We start from the raw sequence: 20,521 nt of genomic DNA on the forward strand, positions 1-20,521 counted from the left end.
CTCCTCCCATCTTCACGTGGACTTCCTCTGCTCACGTTGAATGTATGTCTGTGCATCCAAATTTCCTTTTCTTATAAGGACAGAATGGATCAGGTCTCATCTTACCTGGCTCATTTCAATCTAATCACCTTTTTGAAAATGCATTTCCAATGTAGCCACATTCTGAAGTACTAGTTTTAGCATTAGGGCTTCAACAAATGAATTTCGGGAAGCATAAGTCAGCCCATAATAATGACATACAAAAAAGTTTTACAGTATCAAAACTACTCCAAAATATGGGAACACTCCTTATTTTTCATGCCTTTGTTGAGTGACCATGTGATGCCTTTGCTGAAGTAAGGGAACATGGAGTACAAAGGACAGAACCTTTTAGCATTAGCCTTATTTGTTCAAACGTCTATTCTTCCCAGCAAGGACAACAGGGAAAAATCAAGATAAGAAAACCACAGGCCTTCCAAAATAAAGCCTAAATATACATATTTATTAAGAACATAAAAATGTTCAGTTTTCAGAATTCATATTTATTTTGGTACTTACAAGAAATACAATTTTTACCCTTCCCTGCCATTTTAAATAGCACAAATATTCACATGAAAGCTCAAAAAGTCAATCTCTTCTAGTTTTTAACCCTTAGCTTGGACAGTGTATCCAAATTATCCTGAGACATCAAGCCACAAATGGTTCTGGGGGAAGGTTGGGAAAGAGGCTGGGGTGCATGTTAATGATGTCCTTAGACCCTGGTCATACTTATTGGTGATGAGGCAGAGAAGACCTCAGTTCCCCAAGGATCTGCACTCACTCAACCTGGTCCATGCCATCCTGAAGGCTTTTGTCTTTTTAGTCACAGACATACTTTGCATGGCTCCGGTTCACAGGAGGTGCAGGTCATGGAAGAGAGTGTGGGAAATCCAACCTGCAGGTTCTGCTTCTCCCAGCCAGCACTGCCTCGCTCCGGCACTTCTCAAGAAGTGCAGCAGAAAGGAGAGGCTTCCTGAACTTCATCCTGAACTCTCAGAGTTTGCCCTCCTTTCCTCACCCACTGACCTGGTTTGGGAAGTGGAGAAAAAATAAACCAGGCGGGGCTGCTTTCCCTCTCTCCCTTGAGCCTGAGCTAGTCTCTTAGTTTCACATTTCCTAGTCCTTCCATGGCCTAATAAATTTTTAGAAGTAAAAGTCATACTCAGTTCAGTCCAAATAAGGGAAAGCAAAAGAGACACTGACCTTAAAAGAGAGAATGATGGATGAGGGAATCAGGCAGGTGCAAGAGCAGAGGAGGAAGAGGCAGTGTAGAATGAATGAGGTAGGGATTCCTCTCCTAGCCAATGGTACTCCTGGCTTCCAAATGGCTGGAGCCGGAGTTCACTATGCACAGACCCCACAAAAGGTTTTAAAAATCTCATTAGTAGCCCACACCCATCTAGAAGAAAGGAAGGAAGGAAGGGAGGGAGGGTCATGCAAATATTCCTAGGTGTGTGTCCCTCTCTATTCCTCCTGTCAAACACTCTGCATCTTAAACCCAAAGCTAGGGGGAGACAGAGGAGGGAGGAAGCGGCGGATCCTTAAACAGTCTGCCCCCCTGTGAGGTATTAGTCTGGCTCCTATTAATAACTTTCTCCTGTTTTTATCATATTTCACTTTCTTGGTACTTTTCCAGCACTCTGTATACCTCACATCACTGTGGGTTTTGGGTATTTGTCAGATGCCCTTTTCTCAGAGAAAAGGAGAAAGCGAGAGGGTGCTGAGCTAATGACACAACGTGTAATTCTCATTTGGCAAAGGAATAAAAGAAATTGTTCTCAAAATGACAAAACAGAATTCACCTACACACCACCTAAACACATATCAAAACACATAATTTTCTTAAACCCAGGAACACTCAGATGTGTGGGAAAGGAAATGGTATCCCAAAGGAATGGCTCTGAGGTGAGCAGGAGGCGAACAATACCAGCCTTTCCCTGGGGAGCAGCTGGACTTTCAGAGGACTTTTGTCTTATATCAATTGCTTCACAGACAAGGGACACAAGGCAGCAGCTAAAGCCCTTGCTGGACAGGAGCAATAGAAAGAGCTTGAAGAAGTTGATGGCACTCACTGGTTGGACAGTCAGACATCTGAGTTTGTCACAGATTTACAACCTTGAGTAAGCTGGGTAAAATAATCTCCCTGTTCACTTTTTAGAAAGACAGGAAAAGTATCTGCTACCCTGAATGTTATAAAGTTTAAATGAAATATACATAAAAGAGCTATTTCACGGTGACTTTCATCTCAATACTTAAAGATCCTCCTGGAAGGGGAATCGGGTTAACCAATGTCCAGGATTCAGAATTTCTGTTTCCTGTTAAAGTGTTTTTCCTACCTGTTAGGGTCTGTAAACAAGTCAGGATGGCGCCTGGCATTTTGCCAGAGGGAGTGGTTTGTGAAGTAAAGCTAGAGAGCCATTAAGTGTGGAGATTCCTTATTGGTTGACTGCTGTATCTAGTTTATGTTAATTAAGATAAGCTGTGTGGAATGTATATGTACCCCTCCTGTCCTACAATAAACAGCTCCCACTCCTGCTGTATCAATGTACACAAGTTGCTTGTCGTCACCCCCCGGTTATTTTGCTGCAGCTGGACTGCGGCACCTACCTACCTACCTACCTACCCTACACAGATTAATGGTGCTCACACCTCAGCCTGTGATTAACTTTTTTCCTAAATAGTTGCAGCCTGGATGTCTTTAGATGACTTGATTTCCATAGGAATAGTGGTTCTGAGTTAAACACACTGTCTGTGTGAGGGCTCACTGGGTATGGGAGGGAATAATGAGAAAACAAATAGTTGCTAATAATGATTGGATCTGCTGTGTGCGCCAGCTTGACAGTGAGGGTGAACTCACCTTACAGCCATCTTCTTTTGGTGACCAAGTGTCTATTTTCCAAATTTTATCACTTTCCTCTCAAACATTCATCAAAAGTTCTGAGGAACTAGAAATCCAGCTCCAAATCCCTGTTTGTAATTACCCAGCAAAAGAAAACCAAAAATTCACTGGAAAAGTAAATTCATTCCCAACACTCATTTCTGAGTAAATGTTTCATGCAGGTCTTTAGGTGAAGTTTAAAATGATCACCCAATATCATCACATAGTTTTCAGTTATGGTTTCTCTAGGAACAGGGAAATGATCAATATGTGAATGACTCCTAACATTGGTCTATAAATGCCAGAAATATGTCCAAAAGGAGCCAAATTTGTTCTGTATAAACCTTCTTAGCTTTCAATCTGACACTGTAGTAGCTATTTTATAGAGAATGTCAGTTTATCAGAAAAGTTATAGATGTGCATTTATTTACTATTCTTTCAAAGCAGGATGAAAGTAATTACTTTCAATTAGCATCTATCATTTGGAGCTCTCCAAAAAAAGAATGCTGATATATCAAACTCCCAATTCATGATATTAATTTCAGATTTTTTGGTACATATTTTTTCTTGAGTACAAAGCATTATTAATGAATTTACAAATAGATCTAGCACAGGCAAGTTTAGGGAAAACCTACAACTAACTTTGGTAAGGAATTACAGAATGGCAAGAGCAGATAAACAGCAGCCTGAGAGTCTCAAGTATTCAGAATTCCAGGGACATCAGTTCATATGCATTTTTAAAGGAAATGAGTTTGGGTCAATCAAGGAGTAAGTTAAGTGGAGGTCATTTAAGGGGACTTCTACCGAATGCGAACACTCCGTGTCTATCAATAATCCCAGAATAGCACTTAAAGTACAATAAGAATGCATAGTTACCAGTACTAACATGTCTCTAGCCACCATCAAAGCCTCAAAAAAAAAAAAAAAAAAAAGCCAGAGCTGAATTCTCTGATGAGGCTTGAAGCACTAATATTTCATATTATTTCTTCTAGTGAAATCTTCATGTTTAAGATATCCAAACTAAGCAAAGGCACATATTTCTTCAGAGATGGTATACAGGTTTGCTTTTGGGAACAACCAAACAAAATTTCAAAAAGAAAGAAAGAAAGAAAACGAAAAGAAAAAAGAGTTCTTTGAATCTGCCCATGCACTTCAGAAAGTACTAGAATACATTGCTAGAATACATGGCTCAGAATTCTAACCCATGAAGTGTAGAAATGATGCTTTCATTTGAAAGAGTATGTGTGTCCCATTTTGAGCCCACTCATCTCTGTGTGATCTCGTTGGAATCTAGAATGTCTGCATCTGAACAGAAAGAGCTTCATTATAAGGAAGGGTGGTCCTAACAGGATAGAGCTCAAATTATCTTCAGGTCAAGGACCAATGCCATTCTTGTCCAAACAGTGGAAAATTGCTCTCTGCTTTATTATCAGTTACAATTTCATGCTACAAAATATCTGGAATATATTCACCGTCTGAAAGGTATTATACATGCCACCATTGAATTTAAACCTTCAGGATCATATGCCATTAGACCTATTTGTCTGCCTATGACACATGCTCATAAACTTATGTTAGCCCTGGATTTGGGGTCTGCTTAGACCATTTATCAAGTTAGGTCTTTCGTTTGTAGTTACCATTTGTCTTCTTAAAAAAAGTTATAGATGAATCATGTGACTAATGCTTCTCGTCCATCTCTTTTGCTTTTGCAGGAGGGATTTTTGAAACTGTGGAAAACGAACCTGTTAATGTGGAAGAACTAGCTTTCAAGTTTGCAGTCACCAGCATTAACAGAAACCGAACCCTGATGCCGAACACCACATTAACCTATGACATCCAGAGAATTAATCTTTTTGATAGTTTCGAAGCCTCGCGGAGAGGTAACTCTTTTCCCACTTTTAAAAGCTTCTTTGGGTGATCCGTCTGCTCCATGGGTCACCTTTTTGCAACCTGCCCTTTTTCAAAACAGGCATCTTAGTGCAAATGGGTCGTAGGAAATCTCAGGCCTGGGTGTCACTGATCAATGCAATCTGTGCTAACCTAATGGATGCTGCCTCACCCTGTTTTCTGGGCCTTTCTGATTAGCTTACCCTTCAGTGCCCTCCACTCTATGATTAACTGGTTCAGCTGTGAATGGAAAATGTCAAGCTTGATCTGTTTTTCCTTCCTGAAGCTGAGATACCACCATGAAATTGTACAGTGCAGTCAAATAAAACTTTGCAGAAGGTCACATCCATGGAGCTGTGGAAATGCCCAGGACATACATAACTCACACCCTGAATTTTAACAGGTTGTAAACTATGGGGTTTACCTAGCATCTTCACACACTTTTTTTCTCCTTTCAACAAAATCATAGAAATACAAAGATTAAATCTGTGAGAGAACAATGTCAGCATTTAATTTTCTTTTGCTTTTGAACAGAAGACAAGTGCCCAAAAAGTAATCCAATTTATAGACTACAAGCTTTCTCCCATGGAATGATTCATGTATAACTGAAGGGTGGTTTAGACATCCCGCTGGCACTTCTAGGATGATTCTTTGAAGTAAGATCACATTTGATATACTTGAAGCTTGGCCTCTAATGAGGGCACAGTCTAGTCACCAGATAAAGGAGTTTGTGTGGTAACAAAGGCTGCTGAGCACCCCAAAGCAGACGGGGACTCTTTGCCTCTCAGAGAATGCCTCACCATTACAGACAAACAAATAAAACACAGTGAACTCCACAGTCCCGCTGGTTTCCAAGTTGCTGAATACTGATTGTTAACTGAATTAACCTAGTTAGATCATAGGATGTGTTCACTTAGTGAACTTTTGCAAGACTTTTAGTACTCTTTCCAAATAAAATATAAAACTTTTCTTAGAGTACAGGTGAAAAAATTATAGTGCAATGATCTCTGTCTACCTATGGCATGACCTTAGTATAAGAATTCTTTCTTTTTCAAGATGGATGGAGTTAAAAATGTCATATAGGTCAGGATTGTCTATGAACAAATAGTAAAGCTTTGCTTATACAGCACTTTGAAGTTTACAAGTCATCTCCATATGCATTATCTGTTTGGGTTAGATCTCTCTCTCTCTCTCTCTCTCTCTCTCTCTCTCTCTCTCTCACACACACACACACACACACACACACACACACACACTCCATAGAAAGCCAGCCAGCAACATTTAGCATCGGTACTTCAACCCACATAAGAACTGAGATTTCTTATGATCTGAAGTACCTGCCATACTTGTAAATTAAACACCCCAAAGCTTCTTAAAACTGGTAATTTGCTGGCAAACAAAATTCAAAAGGATTGATTTTCTGTCAAGTACTATTAGAATCCTAGAGCTACATATTAGCAAAAATCTCAATCCATTGCACAGGCCGGATCACATGGCAGTTCACAAACTCTTGTGCTCTCATTTTTTTTCTGGTTAACTAATGAAAATATGTCCAGAAATAAGCTTCTAAGGACAATGACAATTTATACCTATAGCACTTAACGCAGAAAAGTATACATATCTATAGCTGACGTAGTAATCCAGTACTAAACAGCACAGTATCATAAAGTTTTCCTTGTAAACGACTGTCAACATCCACAGCCCCTTAGATATCTACAATGGTTATCATATTATTCTCTCTAAATCGAGTCAGGTAATTTTAGAGTCATACAAATGTTCCATTTATTTTTATTTGCCAAATGATATTATTATAAAAGTCAACACTATTGCACTTACAAATTGAGCTATTATTTAAGTCTTATATTCAATTATTATATCTTGGTAGTTCTAAATTACTTCAAAATAGAATTACAATATAAATTTGAAAATGCAGCTAAATTTATATTTAACACCTGCCAGCATAAGATTAATAGGCTCTATTTACATGGTTGTAGAAGTTAAACTGCTCTAACCTTTCTGGAGGGAAATTTGGATAATATGTATCAAATAACAAAAATGTCAAAACCCTTTAATTTAGTTAACCCTTGGAAACTCAACCCTTGGAAATCTACTCTAAGGAAGTATCCTAAGATATAGAGGAAAATAGAAGTTGTATAAAATTTCTTATGGTCAAGAAGTGGGAGGAGCTTTAAAATTATAAAAATGGCTAAAATAAGTTATTAAATTTCCGTGGAATGGTATATTCTACAGATACTGAAAGTGTCCTTTTGAAGAATTTATAATTACTTGACAAAGAAGTGTGCTATTATATTCAATGGATCAAACTGCATTTGTATAATGATCCCAACTGTCTGAAATATAAGTAGATATTCTCCCAAGATGATGGATTAAGTACAGCCTGCTGATTTTCCATACATTTTAAATATTCTAAATTCTCTCAATTAGCATATATAGTGAGAAAATTAATTTATGTTATAAATACATTTTAAAATATGATTTCATTCTGTTAAGGTATATGTTGGCTGATACTGAGACAGAAAAGGATCTGACCTTGAGCTGGGGTCCTGAGCTCTGATTTAGCTCCGCCACTGTTAGTGGTCAAAACTCAGCCCATAGTCTTGAAGTGAGAAGGATAGACACAACGTTTCCTAAGATTCCCTTTAAGCTATGCTATTCCATTGTTCTGTAATTAATTAGGTATCGAGAATCAGTATTCTGCAAAAGGATCAATCCTTTGCAGAATCTCAATAAACTGGAACTGAATTTGGGGAAGACAGAAGCTAAAGCAATTTGTAGTCACTCACAGGTTTTTCCTCTGAATTTTGTGACCACGCTAATACCTTCATTGCCACCCTGCCATATGACAGGACTTAATTCATACAACATTCATTTGACAAATGACTTGCTGGTTGGCTCCTGGAGGGCTCCCCAGTAACAGCCACATTAAGTGAGGGATTTAGACTCCATCTGATTAAAGGTAATGAAGTGAGACCCGTAACTCAATTTTATTTGCAGGGAGTTGGTCCTGTGATGTATTGCTAATCGGTTCTACATTTACATCTATCAGTATCTTATCATCTCAAGAAAATTGGAAGTTGAAAGGAGCACATTTCCTCTACATACAGATGGGGAGATTTTCCAATAGTCAAGTTTAAAAGAAGAAGGGAAATATAAAACTCACAGGACTCTCTTTCTCTCCCCTTTTCCCTATTCTCCATCTCTTTTCCCACCCCTACTTGTCTTTGGACATCCTCAGCATGTGACCAGTTGGCTCTGGGTGTGGCTGCCCTCTTTGGCCCTTCCCATAGTTCCTCCGTCAGTGCTGTGCAGTCTATTTGCAACGCTCTCGAAGTTCCACACATACAGACCCGCTGGAAACACCCCTCAGTGGACAACAAAGATTTGTTTTACATCAACCTCTATCCAGATTATGCAGCTATCAGCAGAGCGGTCCTGGATCTGGTCCTCTATTACAACTGGAAAACAGTGACTGTGGTGTATGAAGACAGCACAGGTATGGGACTCACACGTGACCACACCTGGCCATGTTTGGCCTGAGCAAAGGGAATTAAAGTTTTCTACAGGCATAAACTTTTCAGGTGGAGTGCATGAAAATGTCTTTATATAAAGCCGACTGTGTATTCCAAAGTAATTTAGGAACATCAAGTGTAGCTAGCTTGAATTTCTCTTGTTTTTTGATTCTTTCTGATATTTTTTTCTCATCAAATTTATGGGATTTTTTAAAAGAAATATCACACTATTGATATGTTATATTCTAATTACATATCAAAGATGTAATTTCATTTATGCAACTATGACCACAATGAAAGTGACCAGATAATAAGATTTGAACTTGATAAGTGGCTATGCAAATGTCTGGAAAAGTTCCCAAAGTAGGTTAGCAAACAAGAATTCAGGTACAGATTATACTATTCAAGTGTACTATTTCCTGGGAAAGAGCCGATGAGCCCAGGTGATGAGTCTTAGAACTAAGCTTTCATTCTGGCCCTCATTAGATTTTCTCTAACTCCATCTGTAGTGTTCTGTTTTTTTCTCCCTGTCTTCTGCTTACAGTTCAGGGTCTGTCAGAGTTTAGACTCCCACTTGTTTCATTTACAGTCAGCCCAGGATCCTCCTTTGTCCACATAATAAATCTAAGCCCCTCTAACTCAAAGTTTTTCACCATTGGACTATTGTGCTTATTTTTTTATTGGTGCATAATAATTAAACAGAATGGTGGGTTTTATTGTGGCATATAATAATTTGGCCAATTTCACATTAAGCCAAGTTAGTCTTTATAAATCGAGGCACTAGCTTCCTCCGTGGCCTATATTCTCACACCAGCTGTGATGAGAAGTCTTTCATTTCTCAAATACTCCGAGTTCTCCCCAACTTCTGCTTTCCGAGGCTGGGCCCTCACTATAGAGCCACTGTGAGGGACTCAAATGCTGGTGAGCACCTTCATTCTCTATGACCACATATAAATATTCCCTCTTCCATGAGGCTCTCTGGGAACACCAGAGAGTTCAGCAGTGTTTTGGAAATAGAATCATTGTCTCTCACATTCTATTTCAATGATCTATTACATATCTATGGGACTAGAAGATCCTGAAATAGAAATTGTATCTTATCTATATTTATTATCTGCTTCCTATCACATACTTGAAGAAAATAGTTTAGTAATTACCTTCAGAAAAATAACACTATTAACTGTCTGAATTGTTTTTTCCCTCCAAGAATTGAAATTAGCTCCTTTCTGTAATCTACACATTGGGCAAAAAGACTAATAAAATTAGCAGTGAAAATTAGTAAAGGGAAGCACTTTCAGACTTTAATACTATTTCATTTTTCAATACCCTTTTCAAAAAGCATTAGCACTTATTATCCCCCAGAGGATGAATAGTGAGCCTCTTCCATTTGGCGTTAAACTCTGCTTCCATTTTATGCTGTCAGATAAAAGTGACTCTTATGGTTGGAGATATGCATTTATGTATTTTCTTATGCCTCATCTCATTTTAGGAAGAAGTGAAGGTGGTAGGTGATTGGATATATAATTCATAAATATTATATTCAAAGCAGTCTTATTGGGAGGGATATGCCACAGGCAGTCATTTTTTTTTTAGAGCTTTACCTGCTTCCTGTGAAGAAAGAAAACATATTATCAAATAAACTCCACAACATATTTAAAGAGCCTTCAGGTAGAATATTTCATTGTAAACACACGTGTAGTTAGATCTTCTGTGTTACCTACCCGTTGTTAAAAGAGTATTTTGTGAGCTGATACAACCATATTATTTCTCATTGTGGTGAGCTCTCCGTAGTGTAATCTCTCACTATTTCTCCATCTCCAGCAAAGCAAAAACCATTCAAAAGGAAAACTAATCATTGCAATTTCTGTGCTTAATTTAAGAAAGAGTTCAAACAAATGTGTAGTCATGATAGATTTTAAATTGTACTTAGGCAAAATATAGTTAGCAAGAGAATGACACAAAAGTTAATGTCCTAACTGACTTCAGATTAACTACTCACAAGTAATGGCCACCTTGTGCAGCAGAAAAATAAAAAAAAAAAAATCATTTCTATCATCTTTCACTAGAGTCTGAAATGACCTTTTTCATATGGGTTAAGTTCACCTGAGCTCAGATGCTCAATAAATACTTGTTGAAATTAAAAATCCAGAACGATTTTGTATGTCACCCATGAAGTTAGAGATGATTTATGTTAAAGTGATTTTGCCCATAACAACATTAAAAATGTAAATGAATAATCAATTGAGCTATTAATTTGGAACCCAGAGAGTAAGTAAACAGATCAACTGAGATCAATAAAAGCAGACATCTTATGACTTTGAGTGGATTTAATACTTCTTGACTCAGGACTCTTGGTTGCAGTAATTAGCAAGTCATAAAAAAGGAGGAGACTAAGTAAACCTGAAGGAAAAGTTAGGACTTAGGTGTGCTCAGCACCCACCCCCACAACAGAATTAAGTATCCATTAAAGAGCACTTTATTGGGATTTGCTTAGGAGTTTGTTAAATAGCCTGAAGCCAGCACAGATGTGGTGGGACCAAATGGCCCGTTACTCCCATTGAAGTCATCAGGAGCAGCATGCTTGTCTCTAAGGACAAAATTCAGTTCACTAAATTCAGGCAGGCAGCATTCTGTCCTCTAGAAGTTAAATGCAGAAAGGCTCTAGAGAACTCTTGGGAGGAGTAAAGTCCTGTCTCATCTCATCTCTTCTCTCTCCCTTCCCTGGGTGTTCGTCCCTTAACTCACCAACATGTTTCTGATTCTCATCATCAGAGGTGACCCTACGCAATGAGAAATTGCTGCCCATTGGACATCCCTTCTGGCTTCATTAGACCCCTGGTGGAAGCCTGGCTACCATCCCCTCACACGCATCCAAATGAGCTGAGAAGCAGAGCATCAAATGAGTTCAGAGCCCATTCAGCAGTTTCTGCATTCTCAGGGCCAATCTCAGCAGAATGAGCCACAGACATTGGTGTAGGACCCAGGCCAGCAAACTTTTCTCTATCAAGAACCAAATAGTATACAGCTTAATCTCTGTGGTCACATGGTCTTGCTCACAACTACTGCAGCTCTGACAAGGTAGCCAGAAAACAGCCATAGAGAATATGCAAATGATGGACACAGTGTGGCAATAAAAATTCATTTGCAAAAATGTGTGCTGGGCTACACTTAGCCCCAGGGCTCTAGTTTACCCCTCAAAAAAAGGAAAAAGAAAACAGCTAAAAGCTCAGATTCATAATTTTGTAAAAGCCAGGACTTCGTCACACTAGTGAGTAGGTTCAGTTTCTGTTCATGGGTTTTCCTTCATTTTGCTGAGTCCCCACACTCTTCCCCTCCCCATCAATTGCTCTTCCTGACTTCTTCATCAACCTTGGTAGTCTTTTGCCTCATTGTCCCAGGTGACATCTGGTTCATTGACTGGCAAATTTTCAGAGAGGTATTGGGGGGGGGAGGGTGTAAAACTTTTCTTTATTCATCATTAAGGGTCATGATTAATAATCCTATAACAAGAGGCAGGTTACCAATAGAAAAGCACAACAAATTATTTTAATCTGAGTTTAATCAGGAGCCTCCCAAAATGAAGACCCAAAGACGGAGGTAAAACTTTTGTTTGTTTGTTTTTTGCAGTGCTGGGAATGGAACTCGGGGCTTACACATGCTAGGCAATGCTCTACCACTAAAATTGCATATTTTTATGCTTAAATTTTATGAAAAAAATGTACAGCTGAGTAGAAATGTAATGGACAAAAAGGAATGAGTTGATGAAAACAGTCTGATGGGGGTACTTAGCAAAGCCTCTGGAATGAGGATTTTCAAGGGAGAAGTGACAGTGACCTTCCAAGGTGGTGCGGCATCCTTTGGGGGAAAGAAGACCAAGTTTCCATGACTTCTAGTGGGGAGACAGAAAGAAATGGGAGACAGAAGAGCAGGAGAAGGTCAGAAGGGCCTTGCTTCTAGACCCTTCCAGGCTCCTTCAGTTCAAAATACTTTGAGGTCTCATGCTCTGAGCCCCAGTGCTGTTAATGAGAAAGAATGATTTAGCACGTCTCTTACTTTGGGATTCAAAGTATTCTCTTACACAAGGTTAGGCAACCACCTGCACAACCAGCAGAGAGAACTAGGTCCACATAGCAAATACTCATACCAATTGCACTGGCAAAACATGAAAAAATAAATGCACTTCTGCCTAGCTTTTATTTTGTGAACTAAGAAACCCTGTGGTCAAGTTTTGCTGGTCCCTTTTCCCTACTTTCTTGACTTGTCCCAGCACTCATGTTCACACACTGTTGGGTCAGGTGGTAATTTGTGAGACACTGGGGAAAACAACCAAGATGGCACAAACATGCATGGCACTGTTTGCCATGGTTGCCCTTTCCTAAGACCTAAATAAATGGCTTCCTTCCCAGTTTATTTTTAAAGTTTACTTTTCAACATTTATAAAAATAAGACCGCTTCCTTTGGATAATGCTAAAATTAAAGAAATAGGTAAAGACCTAATATGTCCAGGAAAACCTATTCGAGTTTTGGTGTATGCTCTTCCACATTCAATAGGCAGGCAAACAGGTAAACAGATTCCCTGGTTTAGTAAACATTTACTACCAGACACGTTTTAACCACTATTCTAAAAAACACACAAAAATATCTCTGACCTCATGGATCTCACACTCTAAGGAATAAAATATATTTAATCGATAAAACACATAAATAAATGTTAGTATGATAAATGGTAGTAAGTGTTATGAAGGAAAATAAGGCAGCAAATGGCTTTGGGAGATTGGGGAGTGAGGATGAAGTTTGCAATTTTAAGTAAGGGTACCAGGAAAGTCCTCAGGAGAAAATTATATTTTTGAGTAAAACATTAAAGAGGAAAAAGCTATGTGATGAGCTGGAAGAGAACATTCAAGATTTTGCACAGCGTGAACAGCCAGTGCAAACCCCTGAGACAAACTAACCCTGCAGTGAACCTACCTCCATCATTGAAAATCCTCCATATCTTAAGACACAAATATAAGATATACATATAATATAAATAACATGTCTTGAATCTTTTTTTTTTTTTGTAAATCCCTTTCATTGTATTGAGAAAATTACCTCCAATTCCTAGTTCATTGAATTTTTTTGGGGGGTGGGGTGCTGGGGATTGAACCTAGAGACTTGTGCATGCAAGGCAAGCACTCTGCCAACTGAGCTATATACCCAGCCCTTGAATCATTATTGTAGACTACTTTAAGCTAACTATGTAGGAAAAAAAAAAAAAAAAATATATATATATATATATATATATATATATATATATATACAAATTAAGGAAGTTTCAAATAGAGAATTTTCCTATTTCACAACTTACTTTGTGACTAGACCTACCTCCCCAACTTCACAACCACCCACTTCTTACTTTATTATACATGTGCGGACACTAAGCATGTTCCTATATAGGGGATATATATAAGGATGAAATAACCAAAATGTTCAGGCTGCAAAGGAAAAAAAATAAAGATGTAGAAGGGAACTGGATACAGTCAAAAAATATCTGCAGGGCCATGGAATGGAAGAAGCTTTGGCTCAACCCACAGTAAAACTTCACCTGTTCCTCCTCCCTACTGTGTTGAACTTGACCTTAACTAAACTGGACAACAGTGGGTGGAGGATTCAGGGAAGCAATTTTAGCATCACCAAAAGGATGAAGTTCTAAGCTGTGGGGGTCTCAGGGGATAGCGCATATTTCTTTCCAAGGTACTTCGTTTCCTGGCCTTGGAAAAGTTTGAACATACAGTGGGACTCTCTGACACAATTTGATCCTGACTGGGATTCCTGCAACACCTTAGAGATTCACTGGATGAGACCTCAATTTTTTTTCCAACTCTAAATAAATTGCTGTTTATAAGATCAACTCCCATTGCACTTGGCCATCTTGATGCGATTCTCTTAGAGCATATATTTCTTTATTCTCAGTAATGCTGCCACATCTGTCATCCTACAAACACTTATTGAGCATTTACCATGTGCCAGCCATTGTCCTAGGAACTTGGAGTACAGTAGTGAAGAAAACAGAAAACCCTAACCTCAAAGAGCTTAGGTTCTATGGGAACCTAAAGAATAAACAATTTGTTCACCTTATGTAAAGTGAATTATACTTTTTAAACACAACAATAATATATGGAAGAAAGAAAAAGTAGAATGCTGGTGAGGAGAATCTGAAAGCTAGACATGGAGTCCCCAGAATTTGAGATCGTGTCACATTGTAAAGATGAGGTTTGAGTAAAGACTTAAAGCAGCCTGAGGAGGTAAGCCATGTGGTACCTGGAAGAAGGTTCCAGGCAAAGATGACAGCTAATGTTTAAGATTAGAGTGTGCCTGGTACATCAGAGAGACAGCAAGTAGGCCAGTGTGTTTGGAACAGAGTAAGAAGGGAATTTAGGAGAGGAGATTTAGGAGAGGAGGTCTGAGGGGAGGGTGTTGTGAGTCCAAAGGGCTTTGTAGATCACCTGAAAAACTTCTCTGCCTGAAATGCAAAGCCACTGGAGAGAGCTTTGAACAAGATCAGATTCTTATTTGCAGTGGATCACTCTGGTTGTTGCACTGATAGACAATCTAGGGAGGCAAAGATTGAAATATGGCAATCTGTTGGCAATTCCTACAAAATCTAAGGCAGCTAGTGGAGGTGATAGAAGTAGAGGAGAGGGAAATTCTCAAAGACTGGAAACACCTGGAATGAAGGGCTGGCCTAATACCTGAACGGTGTTGAACGTGTTCCCCACTTGCAAGGTTTTACTGTGTGTCCATCCATCATTCTCTTTCTTTTGCTTCCATTTGACATTGGCATGAGTCTGAAAAATGAGTCAAGCCATGTAGGGTCTTTGCAAAACTGCATAAATAGCATCATGGATGTTCTCAACATGCACACACTTTCTCTTTTGGTTTGACTACATTTTAAGATGTCTTTTTTAGTACCCACTCTTCTTTAGGGTGTGTATGACACAGATTTTGAATTAAGGAACTCAATTATCTGAGAAACTTGGGACATCTCACATTGCAGAAATTTGCCTCAAGTGATTAACCTGCTTAACAAGGAAGACTGGGAGCACATTTCCTCCAACTCCTCTGAAATAATGAAGTTTTGCTCAGTGTTCCAATTGAGTCATATGTCAAGAAAAAGCATTACGTTCCTTTGACATGAGACAAATACCATATGTTATGTTTATTTTTAAGTGGTCAGTAAGAGCAGGGAGACTTGGATTCAGTCTTAGAAAATATTAATGTTGCAGTGGCAGTGAGACTTATGACTTATTTCATGCCTGTGAATTAAAAAATGAAAACATGACCAATAATAAGGTTGAAGGTTTTAAGAGGCAGGGTGGAGTCTCAGAAGACTCTAGACTTTTTGGCTTGAACCAAACAATGGAGTAGCCATCACTTGAGATGCAGAAGATATTAGCTGAAACTAATTTGACGGAATAAGGATGATATCAGGAATTCAGTCATGAATATGCTAAATTTGAGTTTCAAACACCTACCGATACCCAAATGGAGTCACAGTAGGCATTTAATACATGAGTCTGAAATTCAGGGAAAGTATTCTGGGCTATAGATACCAATGTGAGAGTCCTTAGATGGGACTAAGTAAGTCTAAAAGGTAAATGAGTTCCAGAAAGATGTCTCTAGTCCTGGATTCATGACACGTGACCCTTGAAAGGTTCATATTTTATTTTCTTATCTATACCGAACCTCTATAAATGCTTAACAATGTGGATTAATTTGAAATGAAATTAACATATGAAAGAATGTCTGTGATTGACTCCCATACTTCCTCTCTTTAAAATTCATTTTAATTTTATTATTTACTTATTTATTTACTTTTGAAACGCTGGGGATCAAACCCGGCACTTCATGCCTGATAGGCTAGTGCTTCCCACATCCCAACCCCCAAAATGTCACTGTTTGAAAGAAAGAAATTCTGGGAGAAACCATGAGAGAAATGACAACCTTGGAAGTAGCGATAACTTCTTCTTGAGGGCTGCTTATGTGTGATGGACTGTTCTAAATCCTATAGATAATGTGTTCAATCATTCTATGAATAAATAAAAGAGCTGCACTTATGGCACTATTAAACAGTGAGTTGGTCTGGATTTTTTTAGGTCTAATATATTTCCTTCCATCTTCCCAAAGAAAAAAGAAATACATTCATTATTAAACAAGAATCTTGACAGAGGTATAAAATTTGTAATTAAAGAAAAGTAGCATTTTGACATGGAGTACCTGGCCAAAATGAAAGATATGATTTATATGATCAATGCTGAATAAAAGAATAAGTGAATTTTTCACTTTCAGCAATCACAGCTTGCTCCACTCTGCTATGATAACCACTTGTATGAGCTAAAACTTGTCTGCTGTGTGCCTTCCCATGATTCCCCCTGAAACAGCTAAGCATGAAAAAGTTGTTACTCAGTACTATTAAGGCAATAAATTATAGTCCTTTGGGGGATTTTTAATTAATTTATTCATTTTTGTCTATTATTTTTATTGATACATATTAATTATTCAGAATAGCAGGTTTCATTATGGCATATTCATAGATGTGCATAACGTGATTTAATTCATTTCACACCACACTACCTCCCTTTGTTCTCCCCTCCACCCACCTCCTGATCTATTCCTCTACTGAAATGGTCTACCTTCTGTTTTCATGAGATCCCCTTTCCTTCCTTTTTTCTGCCTAGTTTCCACATAGTACAGTTGACATTTGCCTTTCTGAATATGGCTTATTTTGCTTACCATGATGATCTCCAGTTTCACCCATTTTCCTTCAAATGACATAATTTCATTTTTCTTTATGACTGAGTAAAACTCCATTGTATGCATACACTGCATTTTCTTTATTTATTCACCTCTTTGTGGACACCTAGGCTGGTTCCATAACTTGACTAATGTGAAGTGTACTGTAATAACCACAAGAATGCATATATCTTTCAAATATGCTGACTTTAATTATTTGGGATAAATACCAAGGAGTGGTATAGCAGGATCATATGACAGTTTCAATTTTAGTATTTTTTTTTATTGGTTGTTCAAAACATTACAAAGCTCTTGACATATCATATTTCATACATTTGATTCAAGTGGGTTTTGAACTCCCAATTTTACCCCAAATACAGATTGCAGAATCACATCGGTTACACATCCACATTTTTACATAATGCCCTATTAGTAACTGTTGTATTCTGCTACCTTTCCTATCCTCTACTATCTCCCCTCCCCTCCCCTCCCATCTTCTCTCTCTACCCCATCTACTGTAATTCATTTCTCTCCTTGTTTATTTTCCCATTCCCCTCACAACCTCTTATATGTAATTTTATATAACAATGAGGGTCTCCCTTCATTACCATGCAATTTCCCTTTTCTCTCCCTTTCCCTCCCACCTCATGTATCTGTTTAATGTTAATCTTTTCTTCCTGCTCTTCCTCCCTGCTTTGTTCTTAGTTGCTCTCATTATATCAAAGAAGACATTTGGTATTTGTTTTTTAGGGATTGGCTAGCTTCACTAAGCATAATCTGCTCTAGTGCCATCCATTTCCCTGCAAATTCCATGATTTTGTCATTTTTTTAGTGCTGTATAATACTCCATTGTGTATAAATGCCACATTTTTTTTATCCATTCATCTATTGAAGGGCATCTGGGTTGGTTCCACAGTCTAGCAATTGTGAATTGTGCTGCTATGAACATTGATGTGGCAGTATCCCTGTAGTACGCTCTTTTAAGGTCTTCAGGGAATAGTCCGAGAAGGGCAATAGCTGGGTCAAATGGTGGTTCCATTCCCACCTTTCCCAGGAATCTCCATACTGCTTTCCAAATTGGCTGCACCAATTTGCAGTCCCACCAGCAATGTACAAGTGTACCCTTTTCCCCACATCCTCGCCAGCACTTGTTGTTTGACTTCATAATGGCTGCCAATCTTACTGGAGTGAGATGGTATCTTAGGGTGGTTTTGATTTGCATTTCTCTGACTGCTAGTGATGGTGAGCATTTTTTCATGTACTTGTTGATTGATTGTATGTCCTCCTCTGAGAAGTGTCTGTTCAGGTCTTTGGCCCATTTGTTGATTGGGTTATTTGTTTTCAATTTTAGTATTTTTGAGAAAATTGCATGCTGATCTCCATAGTGGCTATACTAATTTACTTTTTTGCCAATGGTGGATAAACTTTCCTTTTCCACAAAACTCTTGCCAGCATTTGTTATTTGTGTTTTGGATGATAACCATTTTCACTTGAGAAGGAATCTCAATGTAGCATGGATTTGCATTATTCTGATGGCTAAAAATGTTGAACATTTTTTCATGTACTCATTAGCCATTTGTATTTTTCTTTAAAAAAATGTTAATTAATTTAGTTAATTTGTTAGTTAATTTGTCAACTTATAAATGGATTTTTTGCTTGTGGTTTGTTTGGTGTTGAGTTGTTTTTTTTTGTGGGGGGGAGCATTCTTTATATATTCTGGACACTAATCTTCTGTTGGAAGAGTAACTGGCAAAGATTTTTCTTGTTCCATAGGCTCTCTCTTCACACTGTTATTTCCTTTGATATGAAGAAGCTTTTAATTTGAATCCATCCCATTATTTTTTTCATTCTTGGTTTTAATTTTTGAGCGAAAGGAATCCTGTTGGGGACTATACATTCTAGTGTTTCCTTTTAGTACTTACCAAGTCTCTGATCCTTTACCTAGACCTTTGATCCATTTCAAGTTGACTTTTTTTGTGAAGGTGAGACATGGGGATCTAATTTTATTCTTCTACATATGGTTACCTAGTTTTCTCAGCACCATTTGTTAAAGAAGTGTTCTTTTCTTTTATTTATTTATTTATTTTTTGCATTACAATTCTTAGTACACCATTATATCATATTTTATCATATCTCTGATTGGTATAAGGTGTTCTTTTCTCCAACATACCTTTTTGGGCTCTTTTTCAAAAATCAGATAACGGGCTGGACATGGTGGCACACACTAGGAGACTGAGGCAGGAAGATCACAAGCTCAAGGCTAGCACCAGCAACTTAGTGAGACTCTGACCAACTTAGTTAAAATATAAAAAGGGCTGGGGATGTGGCTCAGTGAAGAAGTGCACCTGGGTTCAATCCTTACTACCAAAAAGAAAAAAAAAATCAGATGACTGCAACTGTGTTTGTCTCTGTGTCTTCTGTCTTCTATTTTATTCCATTGGTCTATGTGTCTGTTTTTATGTCCATAACATGCTGTTTTTGCTACTGTAACCCTATAGTAGAATTTGAAATCAGGTATCTTGATACACCTAGCATTTTTGTAAAGAATTATAATTCCTTTTTTTCTTCTCCCTCTTTTCTACTTTTCATGTCCCCAAACCTTGTCCTTTGACCAGAACCATATTCAAATTTTCAGAATTTTGCGCAAGAGTCTTTAGATATTGTGTTCCAGGTGTATTATTTTAGCTACCATTGATATTATCAAGAATTCAGGACCAAAATATACTGGTGGAACTAACTGCAGTACAGTTAATCTCAAATATTTTGGCTATACTCGTCAGTGTGATCAAGGGACACAACTTTCCTTTTGGATGTCTCCAACTAGCCTTTTTTTTTGCCCTTTTGAAAAATCACAGGTATGGAGATCTGCACTTAAAAGTGCTGTCCTTCCAGATATTCATTCCCTCACCCATTTCCATTTCTCAGTTCTGGTTTTTTTCTCTCCTCTGAAGGATTCACACTTTATGTATAGATACCCCTAAGAATCTTATTAGGTTTGGATGTATTCATATACCAACAAATTGGTGAAATGCCATTTTGCATGTTTCTAAGTTCAAATGAAAAAGAAATTCACATTTAAAACAGGATCTGATCTTTGGGTCCCCATGGTTAATTACATTTTTACAGCATCAAACCCACTTGTGTGGTTTAATGAACAGGAAATTGAATTAAGAATCAAGAAAACATAGGTACTTTTCTTTTGAACTGAGACTCATTAAATACATCTAAAGCAATCCAGAAATGAATTGGACTGCAACGTACAGTTGAGAATTTCTCAAACCAAGAGGTGTTTAGCAGCAGCTGTGTGGAGGGGATTTGTGCATCAAGTAGGGGTCTGACCTTTAAGGTTGCTTTCAATTCCTGGCATCTATGACTCATTTTCAGGCCGATCCAAACAATTAACCTCACCATGCCTCACTTTCCTCCCTTTAAAACA

At 38.1% G+C, this 20,521-nt stretch overlaps 1 protein-coding gene across 1 annotated transcript in view; it reads left to right on the top strand.

The window, feature by feature from the left end:
- Positions 1-4,611: 4,611 nt before the first annotated feature.
- Positions 4,612-20,521, top strand: part of Grik1 (glutamate ionotropic receptor kainate type subunit 1) — a 139,806-nt gene continuing 123,896 nt past the window's right edge. Inside the window, exons 1-2 of the mRNA XM_046430577.2 lie at positions 4,612-4,776; positions 8,040-8,297. Of these exons, the coding sequence (XP_046286533.1) occupies positions 4,704-4,776; positions 8,040-8,297 (331 nt within the window). The 5' untranslated portion in view covers positions 4,612-4,703. The remainder of the gene's footprint in view (positions 4,777-8,039; positions 8,298-20,521) is intronic.

The sequence above is a fragment of the Marmota monax genome, unplaced genomic scaffold (genome assembly GCF_021218885.2).
Source record: "Marmota monax isolate L192 unplaced genomic scaffold, Marmota_monax_Labrador192_F-V1.1 WCK01_AAM20220418_F8-fsc00016, whole genome shotgun sequence".
Classification (NCBI taxonomy): Eukaryota; Metazoa; Chordata; class Mammalia; order Rodentia; family Sciuridae; genus Marmota; species Marmota monax.